Below are 25,117 nucleotides of genomic sequence, written 5' to 3' on the forward strand. Positions count from 1 at the left end.
CAGTTCCATCCGATCCACTCATAGCAGGTGAGTTCATACCCTTAATTAACCTTTTAAATGTTTCTAAATGTTTATAAATACTTTATGGGGGGGGGGGGTATACAAGTTGAATCATGCTATTTGTTATATCAATCACATTTGATTAACAAAGTAGCATGTAAATGGATTTACTGTACGTTAACTGTTTACAAAACAGATTTCTTCAAATGACTTTGATAAACGTTTTACATGTTAAAACACTATATGAAACTGCTTTACATATTGTAGGTTTCCTTTCAAACTCTGTTACAAACGTGTTTCAAACAAAGGTTTTCCTTATACTTAAACGGTCTTATCAAACAAAATACTTTCAAATCGTTTTATAAATGACATCAAGTCATCGTTTCTTAGTATTAAACTTTTCAAAGGTTTTACAAAACTTCTTTTATGCTTTTATATTGTCAAATGTATGCCTAGATATGTATAGTTATAAAAATAATGTTTAAAGGACTTAGGACGGTTAGCTCGATCTATTTCCTTTTCCTCGTTGGGATGTGGCCTTAGGGCATCGGTTGCTCGTCCGAATGTCATCTAAATATTAGTTAATTATATATCATGTATACATATAAAGACATAAAAGTTCCCTCAGTCAGTTTAGTACCTTTGGGTAGCAAAGGCATACTTTCGGTTATACACGTACATTAGTAGTAACTATAATTGGTATAGTTTGGAGATACTACTTACCATTCCAAGTACAAGCAATCACACAAGATTCAGTTCATTCATGAGTCTATACTAATACATTACATGTTACATGAATACGTTTACATAGATACACTTACATAGATACGCTTACATGAATACGCTTATATAGATACGTTTACATGAATATGCTTACATGAATACGATTACATAAATATGATTACAATACACGATAACAGAACATACATAACAAGTTGCTATAGCATGGAACAAGTTCAGGATCTAACTATACCAATGAATCATTAATGCATTGTGATAGTTATATTGGGTATACATGATCATAATAATGCGGATGTTCACGGCTTGCAATCATGCAGGGGTCGCGTTTGGTTCCCAAAATCTCTTGACAGGGGAGCATTTAGTATGGGATCTAGCCATCACATTTTGCCTTAACACTCAATTAAGGCAAATTAGTACAAAAGTAGTCACTTATTACAAATACTACAGTACTTACACTATATATATGACAATTACAAAAAGATAAAACTCCTGTTACTATATTATTAATACCTTTACCATGTGTCATATTCACATAATCGATGAGGGAGATTAGATTTGAATAATAACAGTCGTACAGTCGGGTCTTCGTAGAATTCTAATTTCAAAACAGTCGGGTCTTGGTAGAAGGCTACTTTCAAAACATTCAGGTCTTGGTAGAAGGCTAATTTCAAAACAGTTAGGTCTTGGTAGAAGATTACTTTTTATACTAGTAGGAAATATGGGATTTTCTAGGATTTTCAAACGTTTATAATTATTTACAAACATTTTCATACTTATACAAACTTTTCTCCAAATGTTTACAAGTCTTTATTTTACAGGTTTACAAATCAAAGACACATTAATACTTATGAATTCACCAGCTTTATTGCTGATACTCGCTTTCAAAATAACTTGTATTCTCAGGTCACAAATAGACAGGTATGCCGACCACTGTTTATGAAGACGGAGCAGTCAAGACTCGTCTTTTATTTTGAGTATTCGTTATGTTGTCTTATACGAAGAAAGAACACACTTGAAATTAAAATTATACTATTAATGCAATGGATGATATTGTTGCTTGTGTACTACTTTACATTTTTGTGATACATTACATGACGTCCTCCGCGCCAGAATGTTTCCGCCGTTCTCGGTTTTGGGGTGTGACAAAATCCTAGTTGTAACGAAGAAGTTATGACCTGTCGAAGTTTCGTGACAGAACCGACAATGCTTAATGACGTAAAAAGTGAAATTTACGTTAGAGCAGTTTTTAGCCGACACAATCTAAATGAGAATCGAAGATCTGGTCAATGGTAGTGCAACGGTAAAAAGACAGATGAAAACCAATGTGAGATGAAGAAGTTATGAATTTATAATGGAGTTTTCCTATCCCGGTCTACTTAAAATAAATAATAAAAACAAATTCAAAATTAGCCGACAGAGTCTAAACGAAAGTTGTAAAGCGTATTCACAGCTACGCGTGGATATAAAGAACGTCGAAAACAGAGTTCGTATGAGGAAGATATGAATTTCTGAATTTTGTAACTGATTAATATTTATTATTTAATCTTTCATTCGGATGGATATCCGAACAAGTCACCGATTTGATCCGAACTACGCCCAACGTACCCCGATCCATGCACTGCCTTGCACTCGAGTGCTCCGATGACACATGCAGTGAGGTTTTGCACTACGCCCAGCGTAATGCGAGGCTTCAGCCTCAATAAAAGGGCATGCGAGGGCAACTGATTCTTTTCCTCAATTTCTCTTCTTTATCTCCCTTTTTGCATCATTTTGCGTGCAACTTATACCCCAAAGCCATGGTATCATTCCCGAGCCCCGAAGCAAGTCCCGAATCCCCAAAGATCCCGAGAAGTGCAATTCCCGAGCCGAGGATCTGCCCACGAGAAGCCCGATTTTTGTGAAGATCTTCCAGATCTACCGAAGGAAACTACTTCTACAAGTCGTAGTGCTGTTCGATCATCTTCTGATCAAGTGAGTGTGTAGTTACTTTCTTCTAACGAATAATTATGAAGTATTTTATATAAAATACGTGTTATGAGTATATTTTGTTGTTATATGTGTGAATTTATATTCACTTTCTTCAATCTCATAGATATGATTTATTCTCTATGAAATACGTGTTATGTGTATGTGTCTCATCTGTTGTTTGGAATATGTATTGAATGAGAATGCTATACAGGTTTTAAACTATGTATAAAAATTTATATTTTTATCTACTAATATGTTGGGTACAACATGGGTAGATATTTGATGTGTGATAAACAGATGAGAGGCCTCGATGTTGGTGTTGTTGACCTAGTCATATAGCGGACTATGGATGATGACCACAGACTCTTTCTAGACAGTACAGTGGAACGCTAGCAAGTTCATAACCCGTAGGTGTTGTGAACGATGTGTTCACCGGTATACTCTATCCCCCTCATGGTTGCCTTTAGTCCATCTATTGTTGAGGAAACCCCTTAGTAGTAATGTCTGTCCTGATGAAAATCCTAGATTAGGTCCCTGGTAATAGATGTTGTTTTAGGGACGTAGAGTGAGGATAACGGGAATTGGTAATCGGGTTATTGTTGGTTGGTGAAGTTAAATATAATTATTTATTGTGGGTTGAAAACCATATATGCTCACCAGGCTCCCAAGCCTGACCCACTCAGTTTAGTTGTATTACGGGTAGTGGCGCGAGGGCATAAGATGGATGAATCATCAAGTTATTTTGTTTATTAGACCAGTTGTTATATGCAACTATTGTATGGTCTATCTTTTGTTGTTTATGCTTTTGTGCCTGTATCGGAACATGACATCCCGAGTTTTCATTATCTAATGAAAATACATTTCTTTATGAAATGCTTTGGTAAATACAATTTTGATCATATTTTGTTTTTGGGAACAAATTCCGTAACTCTTTTAAATCAATGGATTTACTCTGAAATTATTTTAAAAGAATAAATGAAACCGGTCTTTTTTAGTCGTGATTTTGGGGATGACACAGTTGGTATCAGAGCATTAGTTTAAGTGAACTAGGAATTTGTAGGATTTCTAGACTTAAACTTGGAATGCTACGTGGAGATTGTGAGATATGTGTCTGTTATATTATAGACACAAGCACTAGTTTATGTTAGGAAAGATCCCTAAAATGCCTTTATGTGCTAAATGTTATATGTTGCCATATATGATATTATTTGTTCGGATCTATGGTATATTGCCGACCGGATCTGGAAACCTTATGTATGTAGAATTCTAAGCGTGCGTCTATGGTATTAGAACTAACATGTAAATGTTTCGGAGTGATAAGGATGATTTAATTATCTATCATGGATGAGGATCTAAATTCACCTTATTCGGTGTGTAGATCAAAAATGGTATGAATTAGGAGTGGCGTTGGAAACGCGGATGAAAACAGGAATGAACCACCAGTGATTGAGCAAATAGCTGTTGTAGCAGCAGCACCAGAACCAATAACAATGGCTGGGGTGCAAGCCATGGTTCGGGCTATGTTAGCCAAACAAAGGGAAGAAATGTGACAGATGTTACATGAAAATTGGGACGAACCAATCATACCTATTAAGGAACCTGAATTAATTCCCGAACAATCGGAGGAAGGAAACAATAGTCGCATTATGAGTCAAGTTGGGACTCAAGGAGAACGAAGGAAAGACCCAAAAAGGGGAAGCAATAAGGATGGACGAATGCATAAGAATTTCTTGGGCGCCAAGCCGCTATGTCTTTCTGGAAGCCCAAAGCCTGTTGAGATTATGGATTGGATCTCCGAAATGGAGACCGTGTTAATATATATATATATATATATATATATATATATATATATATATATATATATATATATATATATATATATATTAAATTTGATAACAGAGAACAACTACACTAATCAGAATTTCATATTTCATTCATAAAACCCAAAAACAACCACTCTATTTAAATAGAGGATACATACAAGAGAGACCTAGGAAAAATAGGAGAAAATAAGGAAAAGATAAGGACCCATATATGGAAAAGATATGGTCAAAATAAACAATCTTCAACAATCCCTCTCAATTTGGAGTGTGGATGTTAAGAACGTTCAGCTTGCCAGGAAGAAGATTAAGTTAAGGAGCTCTCAGTCCTTTCATAAATAAATCAGCTAACTGCATTTTCGAAGAGATGGAAAGAACACTCACTTCCTCATTTTCAAGTATTTCACGAATGAAGTAGCAATCTATCTCTACGTGTTTGGTTCTTTCGTGGAAAATTGGGTTGTTAGCGATGTGTCTAGCTGCATGGTTACCACAAAACAAAGGAGTTGGTCCATCAATGGTAACATCGAGTTCACTCAGAAGCCAATGCATCCATAAGAGTTCACTGACGGTGGAAGCCAATGAGTGATATTCCGCCTCGGCAGAGGAGCGTAAAATGACGAACTGTTTTTTTTGTTTTCCATGAAATAGGAGCCACCCCCCTAAGAGAAGAATGTAACCGGTCCTCGATCGCTTGAAAAATCGGCAACAAAGACAATCAGAATCACTGTATGCTATGAGATTGTAGCCTCCACCATGAGGAAGAAGAATCCATTATCCAGGAGTAGCTTTAAGATACTGTAAGACATGATGAGCTGCATCAAGGTGGTTTGTCTAGGATCGATTGTAATTAGAGAAGCCGGCCAACCATTCTCCGATATTTACTGCCATCAACCTTTGGTTCTTTTTCTCCTTTATCAAGTTTTAAGAGAGGATCGATTAGAAACGAGCTAGGGCGGCACCCTTGAAATATGAAATCTTCAATGATATTAAGAGTATACTTTCTTTAACTCAAAACCATTCCCTTTGAAGTCTGTTTTACCTCTATACCAAGAAAGTAGCTGAGAGTCCCAAAATATTTTATGTTGAAACGTCTATCCAAATCAGCCTTTATAAAATCAATCTTTTATTTGTCATTTCCAACAATTATGAGATCGTCCACATATATCAAAGTTGCAACAAAATTTTTGCTTTGTTTGTAGATGAAAAGGGAGTAATCATCCTTGCACTGTTTAAACCCGAGATCAATGAGGGGGCAGTGAATTTTTGGCACCAATTGCGAGATGCCTGTTTGACCCCATAAAGCGACTTTCTTAATCTAAAAACTCTTGTTTCATTTTCTTTAGCGAAAGCTTGTGGAGTCTTCATATAGACTTCCTCTTTAAGATCTCTGTGTAGGAAAGCATTATTAACGTCAAGTTGGTTAATGAACTGGTTTTTCTTGGTAGCCACTGCTAAAAGTGTCCTAAATGTGACATACTTTGCCACTGGAGCAAAGGTGTCATGATAATCAACCCTTTCTTGTTGTGTGAATCCCTTTGCTACAAGCCGAGCCTTGTATTGTTCAACTTCACCATTAGGTTTGTATTTAACCTTGTACAACCATTTTGAGTCTATAGCACGCTTTCCTTCAGGTAAATTTTCAAGAGTCCAAGTTTAGTTTTATTCAAGGGACCTGATCTCCTTTTTCATAGCATCTTTCCCTTTTTCATCCTGCATGGCTTGATTAAAATTCTTTGGTTCATCGTTGGATTCAATGGCCGCTAAGAAGCTTTTGCGAGAACTAGAAAAAGTATCATATGAGACAAAGTTAGAAATAGGATGTACCGTGGAGGAGTCTTGATTGGAAATGGGCCTCAAGTGATATATCGATGAGGGCAGGTCAACATGAAAGTCTTTGAGGTGAGCCGGTTGTGTTTTGGTTCTTTTAGTACGTTCTTGTGCAAAAATGGTTTCCCTGTTGTTTTCGAAATGAGGTGTTGGGCTATTTGAGTCATGATCCAAGTCTTCTTGCACTTCATTTGATTCACTATATTCTTGTGATGAGCTATTTGTTTCTATAGGCCCATCATTTGTTTCTTCATTGTTTTCATAGTCAGCTTTGATGCCAGTGGGATCTTCAATATGTTCAAATAAATCCTCATGTAGAGGATTGGGACCAACCTCCTTAAAAGGGAAGATATCTTCACAAAATTTTTTATCACTAGATACAATATTTTTTTTTTGTATTCTAGATCGTAAATCTTGTAACCCTTTTTCCCAGGTGGATAACCCAAGAAAACTCTCGGCCTACCTCTCGTTTCGAACTTTTCTCCAATGTTGTTAGTGTTCTGATAGTACACAAGACATCCAAAGACTCTCGTGATGTCATAGTCTGGCTTTTCTTTGTGAAGCAGCTCGAAAGGAGTTTTATCATTGATTACCTTGGATGGTAGCCGGTTAATGATATGTGTTGCGGTCAAGGCACATTCTCCCCAGAATTGTTTAGGGAGTTTTGCCTCAAACCATAAGGCCCTAGCTGCCTTGAGAAGGTGTCGATGCTTTCTCTCAACGACTCCGTTTTGTTGAGGCGTATGGATGCAAGTAGTCTCAAGTAAAATTCCATTTTCTTGGTAGAAAGACAACATTTTGTTTGATGTAAACTCTCCCCCATTATCACACCTAATTCTTTTAATATCTTTGCCAAATTGCGTTTGAACCATCTTGTGACATGACCTTAAATGACTACTTGCTTCATGCTTAAGCTTTAAAAGAAACAACCAAACAGATCTACTATAATCATCTACGATGGTCAAAAAATATCATGCATCGGTGGAGGAAGGTGCACGATAAGCACCCCAAATATCACATTGCATTAAATCGAAAAAATCCTTGGTTTTAGTAACACTCTTCGAAAAAGAAGACTTGGTATGTTTAGCCCTTGAACAAGAATCACACACATTATTTAGAACAATATTTTTAAGAAAACTAATCTTGTTGAGTTTTGTAGCGGAAGCATGTCCTAATCTTTTGTGCCATGTCTCATGTGTAACAACCATAGCCGTTCTCTCACTTTTAACCATGCCCATCCGATAAAGACCCTTCTCGTGTTTTCTCGCACCAATCAAGCCTCTCGTGGAAAGGTTATGCACGACACAAAAATTAGGAAAGAATGAGACAACACATTGTAAATCATTGGATAATTATCCAACAGATAACAAATTGCAATTAAAATCTAGGACATAAAGCATGTATTTGATCTTAGTACCCCCCGTGAGGGTACATTCACCTTTTCCTTTGATAGAAACTTTGATTCCATTAGCGATAGTGACATGTGCTTCAAACTTGGCTTCAGTTTTGTTATAAAGGAAATTCGGATTGTAAGTTATGTGTTTTGTGGCTCCTAAGTCCACCACCCACTCGTCATCATCTTCTTGTTTACCTGCAAGGTTCGCAACACGTGGTTTCTCACTCCTTTGGTTGTCTTTATCTTGTTTGAAAGTTTTTAAGAACAACTCGTATTTCTCCTTTGAAAGTCTCGGGATAGGACTTGAGTCGTTCTCCGCGTAGGCGGATTTGGTTCCATCATGTTTCACCTGGTTGCATGGCCACCATTCGGGATACCCAATCACCTTGAAGCATCCTTCTTTGTTGTGTCTGTCCTTTCTGAAAACAGTGCAGTTTTGCACTATGTCATTCCATTTCCCATCTCTTGAACCGCTTTTGTCTCGTTTCACAACATCTTGTCTTCCATTGTTTTCTTTTTGGTTCTGGAAGGAGGACTTGAAGGTGATGGCTTCACTCACTGGTTTTATATCTAAGCAAATGGTTCTTTGTCTTTCATCCTTGGCTACCATATGCTAAGTATTGCTCAAAGTGGGAATTGGTTTGGTAGCAAAGATCTGTGTTCTGATTATTGTAAAATCAATGTCTAGTCCCATGAGGAATTCGTAGAGCCTCTCCTTCTCCTTTGCTTCGCTTAGTCGTTTCCTGATGTCACAATTGCATTTATCGCAGATGTATTGAGGAGTGGGCATTACAAAACCAACTTCATCCTAGACGTTGCGGAGTTTAGTATAGTAAGCCGAAACAGAGGTTCCATATTGTTGCGTTGTGGTTACGGCAAGTTTTAACTTAAGGCTCTAGGTGCACTTTCTTTTCCAAATCTTTCAAGTAGGTCGGACCAGATGTCATAAGCTGTTCCAGCGTACTTCACGATGCTTCTTATCTCCCTTTCAATGGCCGTTGTGAGCCACCCTTTTATCATAGCATCACAACGCATCCAAGGCATATAGTTGGGTGTTTCTTTGTCGGGTTTTTTGATCGTGCCATCGACAAATCCTACCTTGCTTTTGGCGAACAGGAAATTCATCATCTCTTGAGACCAATCTGTGTAATTGTGATCGTTGAGGAGATTGTTTACGTGTAGTTGTTTTCGGTAGTCCGAGGCATGAACGTAATAGGGTGGGTTCACGTTGGGACCGTCTTCATCCTTGTTTCCACTGGCGCTGCCTTTTTCTCCCGTCATGATGTGGATAGAACTGATCGAGATTTAGGGGTGGTGTGTTTAGAATATGATCGATAAGAACCGCTTTGATACCATATTAAATTTTACAACAGAAAACAGCTACGATAATCAAAATTTCATATTTCATTCAAAAAACCCAAAAACAACCACTCCATATAAACAGAGGATACGTACAACAGAGACCTAGGAAAAATAGGAGAAAATAAGGAAAAGATAAGGACCCATATATGGAAAAGATATGGTCATAATAAACGATCTTCAACAAAATATATATATATATATATATATATATATATATATATATATATATATATATATATATATATATATATATATATATATATATATATATATATATATATATATATATATATAACTTAAGACTTTCATATCATTTTTCCTAAAAAGTACTTAATTTTTTGTTTCTTCAAAATAATGACACTCTTCATAAAGATTTTAACAAAGGTCACAATTCTTTAGTAATAAAATATGAGTTTATTGCCTCGCAATGAGGTCTACAAGTTGAGATGCAAAATTTTATAAATAAGACACATGGTTCAAATCTTAGTACTATCAAAATATTAGTAGTGTTTTCTATTTTCTCATATTGTGTTTGTAATGGAACAATTTTGGTTTCAAATTATGTGTTATGAAAAGCCACCAACTTGTGCGTGAATCATTCTGTGGTATATATTTTGGCTTGCAACATGAAAAAAAATAAGAAGAGTTCATACATTTCTATGATGTGTTTGCTGCATTGTGTATACTTTTAATTAAATGCACGGATCTAGAAAATCTAGTTTTAACAAACGTAGAGATATTGTTCTTTTTTATTATTATATTTTCTGGAATAAAATAATGATCTTTTAATCTTGCAACTCAAACTCTAGTTAGGCCGTCACAATACAACTCATGAAATGTTGCTATTTAAGACTTTAACCTCTTGTTTGTCTTCCTGGGTGGGGAAGTGCGTGATTGGCTAACAATTTGTGTATTTTTGATGTTGATATAACATTACTTAATTTTCACGACTTTCACTATAGTTGCTTTCAATCTTTCAAATGCTCCATGCTACAAGTCTTATCTGTTTTTTTTTTTACAAATAGGGCTTTTGATTTGTCTACGTATTGCTTAACCGACAATTTTACATGCATATAACCAAAAAAAACTTTAATATCGATGTTCTTTTGTATTCAAGTCGAGATATCCTTTGATTAAATTCAATCGTATTTGATCATTTGTTGAGATGTCAATATTCGTTGCTCCCATTTTACATATCCGTGTCTTTATATTCATTATTTCCTTAATTTAAAAATTGTGAGTCATAACTCATAAAAATCTTTATGGGAAAGATTTGTTGAAAATATAAATATCACATGGTTTGATATTTAAAAAGTATATGCTCCTATCATATTACTATATCTTTTCAAGAAAAAAACTTTTAAACTAATTAACAGGATTACAGGAATATTGGCGTTACCTTTGTGAATTATTTGAATATAATAATGACAAAATTACAAAAACGGTCCCCATGGTTTGCCAAAAATAACAAACTTATTCCCTATCAATTTTTTTGATGCGTTTGGCCCTTGTGGTTTGTAAAAGTTGCATTGGAGGTCCTTTTCATAACTCCGTCTGTTTGTAACCATTTGTGGTCATTAATGTGGGGGTATATTCATCTTTTTATGTTCGACGCTCATTTAAGATGAGTTTAGGCAGTGATACGTCATTAAGCTATCCTCTGATTAACCAGAGTCCAAGAAACCCCCCTTCATCTCAACTTCACTTTAGCTTACTGATCATCTTGACAATCTTCATCCTTCATCCATCACATCCGGTTTTAGGGTTTATCAACTAAAAATGGTATTGTGTATGTGGAATTTACGTGGTCCTCATACGATTGCACCCAACCTTGATAAAGATTACATTGAGGATTTTAATCTTTTGTTTGGTGTTTCTTGGTTTGTATATTCAAAGCTCATCGACTTTATTCTTTCAGATGGCCACGAAAATTTCTTCACTTTAAAGATACATCATGGTGGATCTTTTACAAAGTTCCCCGGAAGAAATTACGTTGAGGGAAGGTTGTCATTCTTTGACTTTGTTGACACTGGTCTTTTTTCAGTTCATGATCTAAATGATATGATTCATGAGATAGGGTATTCTAAGGATGACACAATGTACTATCATTATAGAATTCCTAATCTAGACTTAGATTTTGTATTGAAGGCTCTAGGAAATGATCAAGACGTTATATCTATGGCTCAATATATCCCTCAAAACAGAGTGATTAATGTGTATGTTGAACCTGGTTCTAGAAGACTTCACACTTACTTCATGTCCCCAAGTAAAGTTGTTATTAAGTAACTGGATGTTGATCCTTCTCCTAAACTTAATAGGATTAGGCCCAAGAAGAAAGAAATTGGTTCTTGTAGCAAGAAATTAGACATGAATGTCCCACTTAAAGAATCAGCTAATCAAGAATAGAGAGAAGATGGTGTGTAAGATTTTTCCATGTCCCTAGTTCCTTTTGAGCCAAACAAACAAGATGTGGTTAATGAGTTTAAGGATGATTCGTATTTCCCTGTACCAAAGGAAACTGATACAATGCAAGAAATTGCAATTGATATTAATTGCCAGAATCATAGGGAAATACTAGATGATTTTGAGCCTTTTAGTAGTGATGGATATCAGAATATGGGTGAGTTTGAAAGAGAGGTTGAAGTTGAAGAAGAGCAGGATGAAGAAGATGGACAAGGGCATGTAGAGGATTCAAAAGATGATTCAGAAGAGCATACAGAAGAAGAGGATGATTTTAACTACAATATTGACCCAGAAGCTATTTTAAATGACTGGGAGATTGATGTGAGAGAGTTTAACAGTAGTGTGGATGATGTTGAATGGTTTGGACAAGGACCAAACATTGAATTAGATTCAAAACAAGATGATGATTTAGGTGTGATCAATAATGATGAGTTTGAAAGTGCAGGATACGAGGAAGACCTACGGAAGAGAATGTTAAAAAACCAGAACAAGAAGGTGCCTTGTTCTTCTGGGGTAGTTCATGTTACACCATTTTTAGTTGGGTCAAGGTGTTAAAACCAAAAAGGATATATAGGGTCACATGAAGATGCTTTCAATAAAAACAAGGAGGGCCCTATACATGGCCAAAAATGAAAAATTGAGAGTACGAGTAAAATGTAAAGGGGTGGTTCCGGATTCCACTCGTGGTGGGCCTTCCACTGTAATTAAAGTAACATCGAAGGGTAAAACTGTAATTTCACAAAAAAAAAACTTTGTTCTTTTGCTATTCAAATATCTAGATCTACGAAAGTGGAACAATGGTTGGTGAAGACAGTTATTGATGAGCATTTATGCTTACAAAGTAGAAATGTGAAGGCATGTACAACTCGATACCTGGCAAGCACTATTCTCCAAAAAGTGGATTCTGACCCTCACACCCCAGTAACAGCCTTACAGGAGGAGCTTCAAATGGATTTGGAATTAATCATATCAAGAACGAAGGTGTTCAGGGCTAAATCAATTGCAAAGGAACAACTGTATGGTGACTACGAAAGGCAATATAATTTGCTGATAGATTACTGTTTGGAGTTACAAACCAATAACCAAGGTATAACAGTGAAGTTGGAAGTGTGTAATGAACCAAATCCTGATGTTGAAACTCGTATTTTCAAGAGGATATACATTTGTCTTGGAGCACTTAAGTTGGGGTTCAAATCTGGAAAAAGGGAATTACGGGGATTGGATGGATTTTTCTTGTAAGGACCACACCCTGGACAAATTCTAATAGCTGTGGGTCTTGATTCCAACAATGGAATATATCCACTAGCTTATGCATTTGTGGAATCTGAGACAACAAGCTCATAGACATGGTTCTTGGAATGCCTTGGTGGTGATTTGGATTTGGATGCATCATGCAACTTCACTTTTGTATCTGACACACAAAAGGTATGAATACATATAACATAAGTCTCTTTTAAAGCTTGTAACAATACTAAGTATAAATTACATTATATGTAGAGAATAATACCTGCAATAGCAAAAGTGTTTCCAAATGCAGAGCATAGATGGTGTTTGAGACATATACATGAAAACATGAAGCTGCAATGGAGAGCAAAAGAGTTTAGAGATCAGTTGTGGAGGTGTGCTACAAATACAACCATTAGACATTTTGAAAGGGAAATGAATTAGTTCAAAGATTTCAGTGCAGAGGCTCATGAATGGCTAAGTAATATTCCTCCGGTTCATTAGGCTAGGTCTCATTTTACAGGTAAAGCCCATTCAGATTGTCTGTTAAACAATTTGTGTGAAGTATTTAACTCTAAGCTAGAGCATGGTAGGGACAAGCCTATCATTACCTGTTTAGAGTACATTAGAGTGTACTTGATGAAGAGACATTGCATTGTACAAAAATAAATTGATAAATGAAAAAGTATATTAACCCATACTGCAACTACTATACTTGACACAATCAAAAAAACTACAAGCAAATATTGGGGACTCTTATGTGGTTCTGGAAAATATCAAGTGACCGGTATGATGTTTGATCAGTATGTGGTCAACTTGAAAGAGGGGACATGTAGTTGTAGCTATTGGGAGATAACAGGGATAGTCTACAGGCATGGAATTTGTGCAATATGAGTACATATTCAAAATGGTGAAAAAGCCCAACAACCTGAATATTGGGTGCATCCTTGTTATAAACTAGAAACATGGAGGGAAATGTACTCCAACAAAATAGATCCAGTTAATGGAAGGAACATGTGGCCAAAATCTAGATGTCTTATACCCCCTACACATCACACACAAGTAAGTTGAATGTTAGTTAACATAGTTTATTATTCATCCATATTTATGATTTCCTTATGATTTTTGTAGGTTGGAAGGCCTAAGAAAAGAGGAGGAGGGCTATAGATGAGCCTACTAACTAGTCGACAACCCTTTCTAGGAAATTCTTAATTGTTACTTATTCCAAGTGTCATAATAAAGGACATAATTCTAGAACATGTAAGGGGAAAGGGGGGGTCAAGTCAGAGAGCAGTAGGTGGATCAAGTCAAGGTGGTGTGGATCGATCAAGTAAAGATGCAGTTGGTGGAACAAGTCATGGTTCAGTAGGTGGATCAAGTGAAGTTGTAGTGGGTAGGTTAATAGCAAAGAAGGTGGACAAGGGAAAAAAGCCTCAAGTGCAGAAAGTGGGACCTAAGTGAAGTTGGATACACATGAAAGCATGACTAATCAAGTTATTTGGCTACCTTTTGTTTAAGCTTATAAACTTGTATTGATGCTTTTTTCAAACATGTTTAATCTAGATAATTACATCTTTTTGCAACTACCTAAATTAGTGATGTAATTAAGTTGATACTAGCCATATTATGTCATGCTACATTTCTGGTTGTAATAATAAATGTGGTGAACATTTCCACTTACTTATCATGTTTTGATCTTGTGTGTTTCTCATTCCATTGCATTGTTTGATAAATGACCAGAACTCATTCCATTCCATTGTTTTTTAATAAATGACCAAAACTCATTCCATTCTATTGTTTACTTATAATGTTTTGATCTTTTATTTTTCTCATTCCATTCCAATGTTTGATTAATGGACAAAACTCTTTCCATTCCATTCCAACATTCTTGATCAATGACAAAAAACAATGATTTAGAATTACCACAATACAAAAGACCATTAAACTGATTAACAAAAACCATACATTACATTAAGATTCTAATACATGACATCCCATCCCAAAATCAACGGCTAATATCCCATTCCAGTTCTATACACCCATCCGACATTACATATCCGAAATACATCCCAAAATACACAGACCAAATATATCCCCAAATCCAACTACTACTTAGCGCATATATATATATATATATATATATATATATATATATATATATATATATATATATATATATATATATATAAACAAAAAAGAAGAACCAAGATAGAAGAAGCATCCACTTCAGCTTCACAGCATCTGCACGAGCTTGACTCAACATCATTTGAACATTGTTCAGTTTCCTTAGCAAGCGAGGAATCACCTCCACAACTCTATGGCACATCAGATCGTCCACCCACCCAATAAATGGACAGCTTCGACCGTTTCGAGCACAAGCCCACAATCGCCTTCCTGGGTTGAGGTCAGTCAAAGATGTGACTCTCAAAAAAACACTTCCACACATACAAAGCACCATAGGTTTGACCAACACAGGGCTTTGAGTTTGATTCACCAATAGAGTTTGAATAACAATAAACAAACTCATGAACTCGAATGAAATGTGCAAATTTAACACACAAATGAGGTATGCCCTATATATATTAAACATATGGTTGCGTTACATCCGAAGTTAGAAAATTTTAACCTTTCTGAAGGTCTCTGATTACAAAAAGTTAACAAAAAAGTAAGACTTTTAGCCGATGGTCCTATTCTATAACAAAATTTGGGAGTTAGGCGAGCACTACTTGTTGCGCGGATTACGCTTGGAGCTTGACTCGGTGTCTGATTTTTTGGCTCCCATGAGACGCCTGTCAAAGGCAATTTGTTGCTCCCTCAAATTTCTCATTTCAGAGAGAGCTGCAGTCACTTGTTCCTGAAGGGAGTTGGTGTGGAGTTGAGCATTCCCTTGTAGCATGTCTAGGTGACGGATATCAGTTGCGTTGTCTTCCTTCCTTATGTCAACCTCGCGAATCCTATTTGCTTGGACTCCAGATTGATAAGGCTGATTGGCAATTTCTCCTACCACAACTGGGAGTGCTCGATCAGTTGAACTTCCTCCACTAACATCATAGAAGTCCCGACACATACTGTAAGGAGGACGCAGTCCTTGATGCTGGCTCCAACGGTAAACAAACTCATGAACTCGAATGAAATGTGCAAATTTAACACACAAATGAGGTATGCCCTATACATATTAAACATGTGGATTCCCCAGACGGGAGTTGGTCCTTGAAATCGCATCCTGAAAGGAGGTCAAACCGATGGAGGTCGGACGGCTGGTGGATTGATTACCTCGGGCTCTAAAGCTGTGCTATCTGAATCTTCCTCTTCCTCATCTTCCATGGGTTCCTCCTCGAGGTCGTCTACAATCCATCCTTCATTACCTTGGTTGGGGTAGTAGGGGTCGTCGGGGTGATGAAATCTATCCATTGAGTCTATACGTGAATAGGGTTAAGAATTGACTATAAGCTAAAGCACGTAAAAATTACCCCTGAGTTTGACGGTTGACGATACCCAAATACTCCTATAGTATTTAAATTTCTATGTTTGATACCAGTGTTTATTTTGGTAAGTTTTGACTTGTTGCTCACTACGACCATTCCTCGACATACATTAGTCCAATCTCGGATAAATATAGTTGATCAGACTATATTCGTCCCAAATCCGATTACATATTTTGAGGCCTAATCGTAGTGTCCAACTTGTCTTAATACTTCTTGTATAGTTCTAATCATGAAAATATATTGTTGTATGCATGTATTTGTACTTTTAAGACCCAAAATAATCTAAATTAAATGAAACGAGGTTTTAGGTGTAAAAACGTTTTGTCAGAGACTTTGATTCCCTATGCATTTATATCTTGTATATCTTATGTGGTTCAATATACTTAGTTCACTATAAACAATGCTCAGATACCAATCTGTCACACCCCCAAACCAGAACGGCGGAATAATTCGAGGGCGGATGACTTCATGTAGTATCGAAACAGTTTAATACATGGTAAAGAAAGTAATACAACCATCATATATATAATTTAAAAGTTTACATTGTTGAAAGGTACTTGTTTCAAAAGAAACTACAATATGATGTCAAAATGAAATTAAACTAACGCCGCAGCGTCCCTTCTTTAAAAGCTGTAGTTTACTTGTATTACTGAATCCGTGAGAAATACAAGTGGTTTTGAAAGAGTAGGTCAGCATTTAAGATGGTGAGTTCATAAGTATTTAGTGACAATGTTTGTATAAAACAGAATGAAAATGGTTTGTACATGTTTAAATGTTCCTAGAAAATCCCATATTTTCTACTATAGTAGATGGTAGTTTAATTGTTCCAAAACTGTAATGCAATAGTTCTTTTCATGCCTAAAATAATAGGTTTATGTACAAATCGTTAAGGCATTGGAAAAACCCCGTAAATCAATGAATTTTAGTACTCCATGTGAGTCTTATAACCATGCTATTTGACCAAGATGCCTATAACAACGTTCTTCAAGCGTTGGAAAGTTATGACGTTTGTCACCCTAGGCCTGCCGGCTTAGCTGGAGCTTACAGCTTAGGTGCGGGATTGTCAATCTCGTATAGATCTATACACAAGTATCACGCTCCCCCTACAAGGGATTATGGTATATAATACAGTTTTAAAATGCATACTCAAAGGTACGTGATAAAAAGTGTGTGTGTGTATATATATATATATATATATATATATATATATATATATATATATACATACATATATATATATATATATATATATAAACATGTTTTATTTCCAAAAGACAAGATTTTATCGAGAATATATATCGCATACGAAAGTTCTCATGTAGTAGTTATGAATCACATATGATTACTTGATAAAAAGTGTATATAGTGAAACTTTAGGTTACATACGATAATAACCGTGTGTTTACTTGTATCCCCCCCCCCCTCCCCCGCCTAAAAGTGTATAAAAAGCATTTATCAAACATTTAAAAGCGTAGTTTATAGGGGTATGAACTCACTTGTTAGATCGAAGAAGGTGAGATGAAAACCGAGCAGAACTTTGACTTGAGAAAGTGGATTTTCTTGGGAATCTCGGGAGCGTAAACTTCCTTCGGGGCTTCGGGATATTTCTTGCACGCCAAACGAAGTAAAAACACAAGAAAAAGGAGTGAAAATGAGCAATTTACCTGGAACCCTCGCATCCCTTTTATAGGGGCTGTGAACTGCCTCGGTACGCTGGGCGTACGGGATTACGCGGGGCGTACCCGTGCATCATGCGTGACCGCATCCTTGACTGCTGGAACTTCGGATGGGACAAGGCATAGAGGAGTAGACGGGCGACGTGGACGTTCCGAGGCCTAGCACTCGAGTACGCTGGGCGTAACTCGGATTGGCCCGGTGACTCCTCCTTCGGATAATACCGGATTTTTATTTAAATTTATATTTTAATTATTTAGTAAGCTTCAAAAATTCATATCTTCTTCATACGAAATCCATTTTCGACGTTCTTTATATCCACGCGTAGGTGAGACTGTGCTCTACAACTTTCGTTTAGATTCCGTCGGCAAATTTTGAAATTCTTTTTATTATTTATTTTTAAAAGTTTGGGGTAGGAAAAGTTCGTTAGAAATCCATAACTTCTTTATCCGATGTCTGTTTTTACCAGACTTTCTACCGTTGAAATACCATTTTCGAGACCTTCGATTCTCATTTAGGTCATTCCGGCCAAAAGTAGCTCGCTCTCTGTTTCGAGTTTTTAGTTGTCTACCGCTATACCGAACTTTGAAATATTATAACTTCCTCGTACGAGGTTAGATTTGGGCGTTCTTCGTATGTACGCTCACGGTTTAATGATATCTAACATAGTAGGTAATCAAATAGAGACTTTTGTACATTTATTTTCAAAGTTATTTTCATTATTTTCAAATTTGGTTACAATACTTGACTTTTTAGGTCATTACATAGAGTCGAAATGTCAGGTTGTCACATGCTCCCCCTCAACAGCAGCTTGGAAAGTCAATAACTTCCCATCCACATGAGGTTGCGAAATTAAATTCTCTCCATCAACACGAGGTGTAGAAATCAACCCCCCCCCCCCAATTGAACATGTGTCAAATTTTATTCTCTTTTGAAATTGTCTCTTGAGTTTGATGACGATTGAGCTTCATTTTCTTCATTAGTAATCATCGAATCATCTGAGTGCTTTGATGCTTTCGGTACTTTATTATCTTCAATATTGACTTCAACATAAATTTTTGTATTATGCATACCAAAGATCAAATCAAAATCAGCATCGAAAGTAACCATCTATTTAGACTCCTCATTTTCTCAGAAAGAATAGGTATCTTTGAAAATTTTTGTTCAATTCTCTTGAAATAGTAGTCTTCAAATGTTAGATTCAATGTTTCTTCAACTTTTCAAGTTCTCATGCTCAACGCCTTATATGCAACAGAGTTATGTGTTATATCCCAAGAAAACCTTAATCAGCTTTCGTTTGAAATTTAGATAGATTATCTTTGATAAGACTCATTATACTAAAAAATTTCACAATGGGTTTCCTTTTGTTAATGATTTCATAAGGTGTGATGTTAAAACAATGATGAATGAATGAAAGATTTTGTATAAAACATGTTGCCGCTAGTGCTTCTGCCCAAAAATATTCATGTAAATTTGCATATATGAGCATTGTCCTTACCGCTTCACACAACGAATGATTCATCCTTTCAACAACACCATTTTTGTCGTGTGCAATGATATGAAAATTTATGAGAAATTCCTGAATTCTTCAAAAATGAATCTAGATTTTTATTCTTAAACTTAGTTCCATTATCATTCTTATCTTACGAACTTTCTTCTTTAAACTTAATTCAATGTTTTTGATAAAATTGATCATCACTTGAGTTGTTTCCAATTTTTGTCTAATAAAGAAAACCCAAGTAAATCATGAAAAATCATCAAAAATAACAAGTATGTACTTCTTCTTATTAAGAGACTCAACACTTGAAGAACCACATAAGTCAACGTGAAGAAATTCCAACGGTTCGACAATCTTTGAATCAACTATGATTGGATGACCTTGATGATGTTGTTTACCCTGTTCACATGTTGCACACAACGAATGATTGACAATTTTCAAAATAGGTAAACCACGAACAAGATCATTTAAGACAAGTTTATTTAAATTTTTGAAGTTGGGCTGAAAAAGTATTTGATGTCAAAGCCAGTTGAGGTCAGATGAAGCTTTCAATAGTAGACAGACTGAAGGAATACCCACTATCGGTTTCATGTCCAAAATGAGCATATCACCCTTCCTCTTCGACTTTAACAAGACTTCATTTGTTTCTTTGTTTGAAATTAAACTTCATTCTTCGTCGAAATTACTTGGTTCCTAGTTACCACAACAAGTTAAGATACGCTTATTAGGTTGTGCTTTAACCGTTCGACATAAGTGACTCTTTTCACGGTGAACTTTCCATTTGTCACCTTCTCATATCCCTTGGCCTTACACTTATGATTGTTTCCAAACTTCACTACTCCAACATTCTATAGCTTATGAAAATATCTCACTTCTCCTTTCTTCCATTCATGTTACACGAGCACCCATTATCGCGATACCAATTTTTGTTATATTGCTCGTCACACACTACCTACAATCATTCCGAGAGATTTAGGTCTCCAAGTCTTTTTCGGTCCTTCTGTATTAGCGTGAAATGTAGAGTGCAATTCAGAACTAAATATCCATTCACAAACTTTTGTTTTAATTTTGTCAATTAAGTCAATTTCGTCAGTTATAGGCATAGAAATGTAATCATTCAATGGCAAAGTTTCAACTTTGATTTTCTATTTTTCAACCCTTCCTTGAGAAACGTCAACTTTCTTAACTTTAACTTCATTCCATTTTGACACATTTGTCATTGGTTCTTGAGATGAAGTGTTTCCACTCATCAAAGCATTCAAGTAATTCTCATAAGGTTGTTAGACTTGTTCTTGAGAATACTTTTTTGATTGATATTGCCTCCTTTTTCCTTCCAAGTACTGATTAAAATTTTTCATTTCATTTCAACAGTTGACAAAAGAAACATTCGATTTGTGCTTTGAATCAGGATTTGGAAAATACAGATCATCAGGTTTAAATGGTTCATTTTTTCTTATAACCTTTGTGTTTTTTGTAGAACCCGTTTGAGATGATGGCTTTTGTGGTCACTATTGAAAACGATTTTGATATCGATGATGATAACCATAATGAGAATCCTTTTGAAAAAATTTGACAAAATTGCAAATTTGGTCCTTGTGGTTTGCAAAAATCTTTGGATGGAGTCCAAAAAGTTTCCAGCTTGCACGGAAGGTCCAAAATCAAGGTTTTTCTGGGGTTTTGGTCCTAAATTTAAGAAAAATCGTATTTTTGGTCCATGGAGCACTTGAATTGACTGTTTTTCCCTTTAAATTTCCTTTTTGTATTTTTTATATTTTTATTTTATAATTATTAATGTAGTTTTGTCTTTTTTTATTTGTTTAAGTATTTAAATAATAATAACAAAATAAATAATAAAATCCCACCACATTTCATAATTATAAAAAAGAAAAAATAGAATCACATATCCTTTCACACACACACACAGTCTCTCTCTCTCTCTCTCTCTCTCTCTCTCTCTCATATCCCAAATGAAACCACCCACCTCAACTTCATCTTTTCCGGCGGCTCACCCCACCCTCATTGCCACTTCATACCTCCCTCCTTCCCATCAAAAAAACCCCTCATTCCCCTCTTCTTTTCCATGGATTCCTCATAATACCCAATTTGACAGAAAGTTTCTACTCCCCGTGTCTCTCCACGCTTGCTTTCCGGTTAGGATCTCGCTCATAGTGCATCCCAATTAACTCTAACAACCATTTCCCCTCTTCCCTTATCCATCATTTTGCCTTCTCCGACAACCGGTCGTTTTTTTCCAAAGGACAGGAGTCCACATCTTGTAATGAATATATTTTAAGATTTAGGTTTGGTTTTTAAAATTATAATTATCGATCTGTAATATCTTTTCTGGTTATTGGTTGACATAGGTGGCAAATGGAGGGAGAGGAGGAAGTGTCTCGACATATTTTGATGGAGACAGTGGGCTATGGCTAATCCAATTTTCATCTTGATGGTTAGCCGTGGCTGATCTCTCCAAATTCACATATATTAACTTTAGGTCACAAGGGGGAATTAATATAATGTAGGCGACAGATGGAGAGGGAGGAGAATGCAAGTCAATTATGAAGATGGTGTAAAGAGGATGGAGGACATGTAGTCGGTGGTGAAGAAGGATGACGAAGAAGATGACGTCAAGTGTGTGTGTGTGTGTCTGTGTGAGGGGGAGGAAGGTACCGTCGATGGATATGGGGTAGGGTGTTTTCTTTTTTCTTTTTCTTTATTTAATTATTAAAATATATTAGTAAATAAAAAAATGTGAAAAAGGAATAATAAGGGCATAATAGTCCTTTCATTTTTTTTGGACCAAAACCAAAGAAAAGTTTTGATTTTAGACTTTCTATGCAAGTAGGAAAGTTTTTGGACCCTATCCAAAGTTTTTTGCAAACCACAGGGACCAATTTTGTAGTTTTGTCAAAAAAAATTATGATTTTGTGAGAAATTCTTTTGTCCATTTTTCTAGAAACGATTTTGTGGTTTCATTTTATCATTTTAAAAACCATTCGTCTTTTGAACATTTTTCGTTGCATGATTTGAAGCATTGACACTATTTTTCTCATACGAACTTTCAACAATATTCGCTTTTTCTGGATAACCACTTTTTTTGACAACATTCTTTTTGACATTTTTGAATCATATTTACATGACTCTTTTAAAGTATGAGTTTTTGATGTTTTTCATTTTAAAATCTTTGCCTTCTAAGAATCTTTTTGTTTCTTCCAATAAGCTTTCTTTCGTGCTTTTGTTTTTCAAATCACATCTTTTAAATCAGATTTCTCAACTTCTTTGTCATGATTTTGCACCTTTTCCTTTTGATTTTTGAAAGGTACTTCTTGTGAACTGATTTTTCCTTCTTTTTGAATGATTGAGCGTTCTCGTTTTGATTACTTGAATCATTAGGTAAAGGCTTCTCGCAATTTTCCTTAGTTTTGCTTTCAACATGTTGCTTATCTGTTTTCACCACCCAAACTTTATTTGGTTTCTTTTCATTTTCTTTGAAAAACGATTTTTGACACTTTTGATGTTAAAAGAATTTGAATTGTTTATTCAAATCATTTTCCTCTACATTTTGTTTAGAGTAAGAACCTTCATCAATTACTTTTACATTATCTTCTTTTAAAAACTCATTAATTTTCAGATCAACATTGTCCCCATTCGCTTTTGTTACTAAAACTTGGTTGGGAAGACCTTTAATGCAAGTTAGATAAAGAACTATATTCATTTCCAAATAAAGTTTTCCTTTTTCTTTTAAATTTTTTGTAAATTCCTCAGTATCCTAATATACTTGAGCTTCAACAACTCGTGGTATTTCCTTTTCACAAGAATCGTCATCACTATCATTTTCTTAGTTTGTGAAGTCCTCGACAATAATAGACTCCTTTTGAGAATAACATGTTTTGGTTATCGAAGAGAAACCATTTTTTTTCTTCGTTGTTGAGCCATCATTTTCTTTGCCTTTAGCTAACAAAGTGACATTAATGATAGACAATTTTGACAAATCAACACATTCTTCTTCCTCAATTTTACATGTTTTAGTACATTGCTACTTTAGTTTTACTTTATGCTTTGCCTCTTTTGCATCGATGAACATAAGATATTTTTTTATATTATTAGCTATATCTTTTTGCTTTAAAGTTTTCTTCTAAATTTGATTATACCAAAGGAGTATGCATTGTACATATACATGTTTCTACTGACATTGCCAATGTTCATTCTTCTCTTTCCTATGTATGTGCCACGACCTTCCGTCTCCATCTCGACATTGATATGAAGTGTTTAAGATTAGTTTGTCATTCCTTGAATGTATCACCTTCCTTGTAAGAGCTAGTTAACACTGACTCCGCGTGTTTTCTTCAGCAACAATAACCCTCTCATTATCGCTGATGCACACACTAATTGACATGTTGCTTCACGTTGTTGAGACCAGATGGGGGAGAAATCTACCACCAGGTGTTTTATAGACACATATCTCTTCTATCTTTAACATCCTATTTCGGTTGCAGTGAGATGAAGTGTAGTTCGGTGACATGTCATGCCTAATTTCCAAGGACCTTGTCATTAACTATCCCTCACCTCAAAGATCCAAAGGCAACTTCAACGAGACAGTGATCCCACCTTGTCTTCCTTCATGGATCACAATGAATGGAACATTCGATTGTTGTCTTGGTGACTCTCATAACTCGAAGGCTACAAAGATTGGATCCTTCTAACTCGTTGGTTACAAAGACTAGTTCATGCTCTTCCTTTGTATTTGGTGAACATGAAGGTTGGAATCAATCTGTAGAATCTCAATGATTAAAGGTGATATTTTTTTTGTTTACTATGAATTGTGTGTTTTGTGTGATATGGTTGAGCTTGTTTGTTCTCTTTTATAGCTAAAATTCAAGTGGTAGATATCTCGAAAATGGAAGTGCATTTATGACCATTCAGTTCTAAAGATTTGATGGAACGAGTCTTAATCATTTTCTGAAAAAGTGGCATATATTTTTCCGTTAGAATATTTCCTTGTTTGACTAACTCTTTTGTTTGTATTTGTATATTTTTTAAAGGAGAATATGATGGAGGCTACTCTAAGCCTAATATGAAACTTTTGACATATTATCGTCCCTAGAAGCATGTTGTTGTATGTGACTAAATATCTCTAAGTTTCTCATCAGCGAGACCATCTGCTGAGAACATTAAGTCACCACCTCACACTTATTGTCGATTATTGTCTAAACCTTCTAAGTGAGATTAGTTGTTCCAAATAAAAAAACTATAGAAAGGTTGGGGTGTTTATTTTTAATTAATCATCTTTACCTGACCCTGACTTTGGAAGCATGCTTGTTATGTGCATCAAGTCTCATGTTCTGATGAAACATTGAGCATAACCCAATGGCTTACACTTATTAAACAATCATTATCATAAGACATACTTGTTTGGTCCTTAAATGACAAAGGTTTTTCATGTCCTTGACCTCCTAATCTGAGTTATAACATGGTACCATTATGAGTTAATGGTGAATCTTTGGTTCTAGATTGCAAATTACTCTATGATATGGAAATCTAAACCAATTCATGTTGATGAGTTCAATTGTTAATGATTCATGCTGATTTTACCTCAGCATGACTGAAACAATCCATTCTCTCCTTTATAACCTTAATAAAACTTAATGACTCACTA

General features: G+C 35.6%; 1 protein-coding gene across 1 annotated transcript; it reads right to left on the reverse strand.

Moving 5' to 3' along the window:
- Positions 1-8,637: 8,637 nt before the first annotated feature.
- LOC145003171 (uncharacterized) lies at positions 8,638-9,036 on the reverse strand. The gene has a single exon (XM_078962304.1). It carries the CDS (start codon positions 9,034-9,036, stop codon positions 8,638-8,640), a length of 399 nt encoding a protein of 132 aa, XP_078818430.1.
- Positions 9,037-25,117: the final 16,081 nt, after the last annotated feature.

Source organism: Lactuca saligna, chromosome 6 (assembly GCF_052625555.1).
Source record: "Lactuca saligna cultivar CGN05327 chromosome 6, ASM5262555v1, whole genome shotgun sequence".
Taxonomy (NCBI): Eukaryota; Viridiplantae; Streptophyta; class Magnoliopsida; order Asterales; family Asteraceae; genus Lactuca; species Lactuca saligna.

Coding starts and splice junctions, on each gene's coding strand:
- LOC145003171 (XM_078962304.1), bottom strand. CDS start 9,036: ATGACGGGAGAAAAAGGCAGCGCCAGTGGAAACAAGGATGAAGACGGT.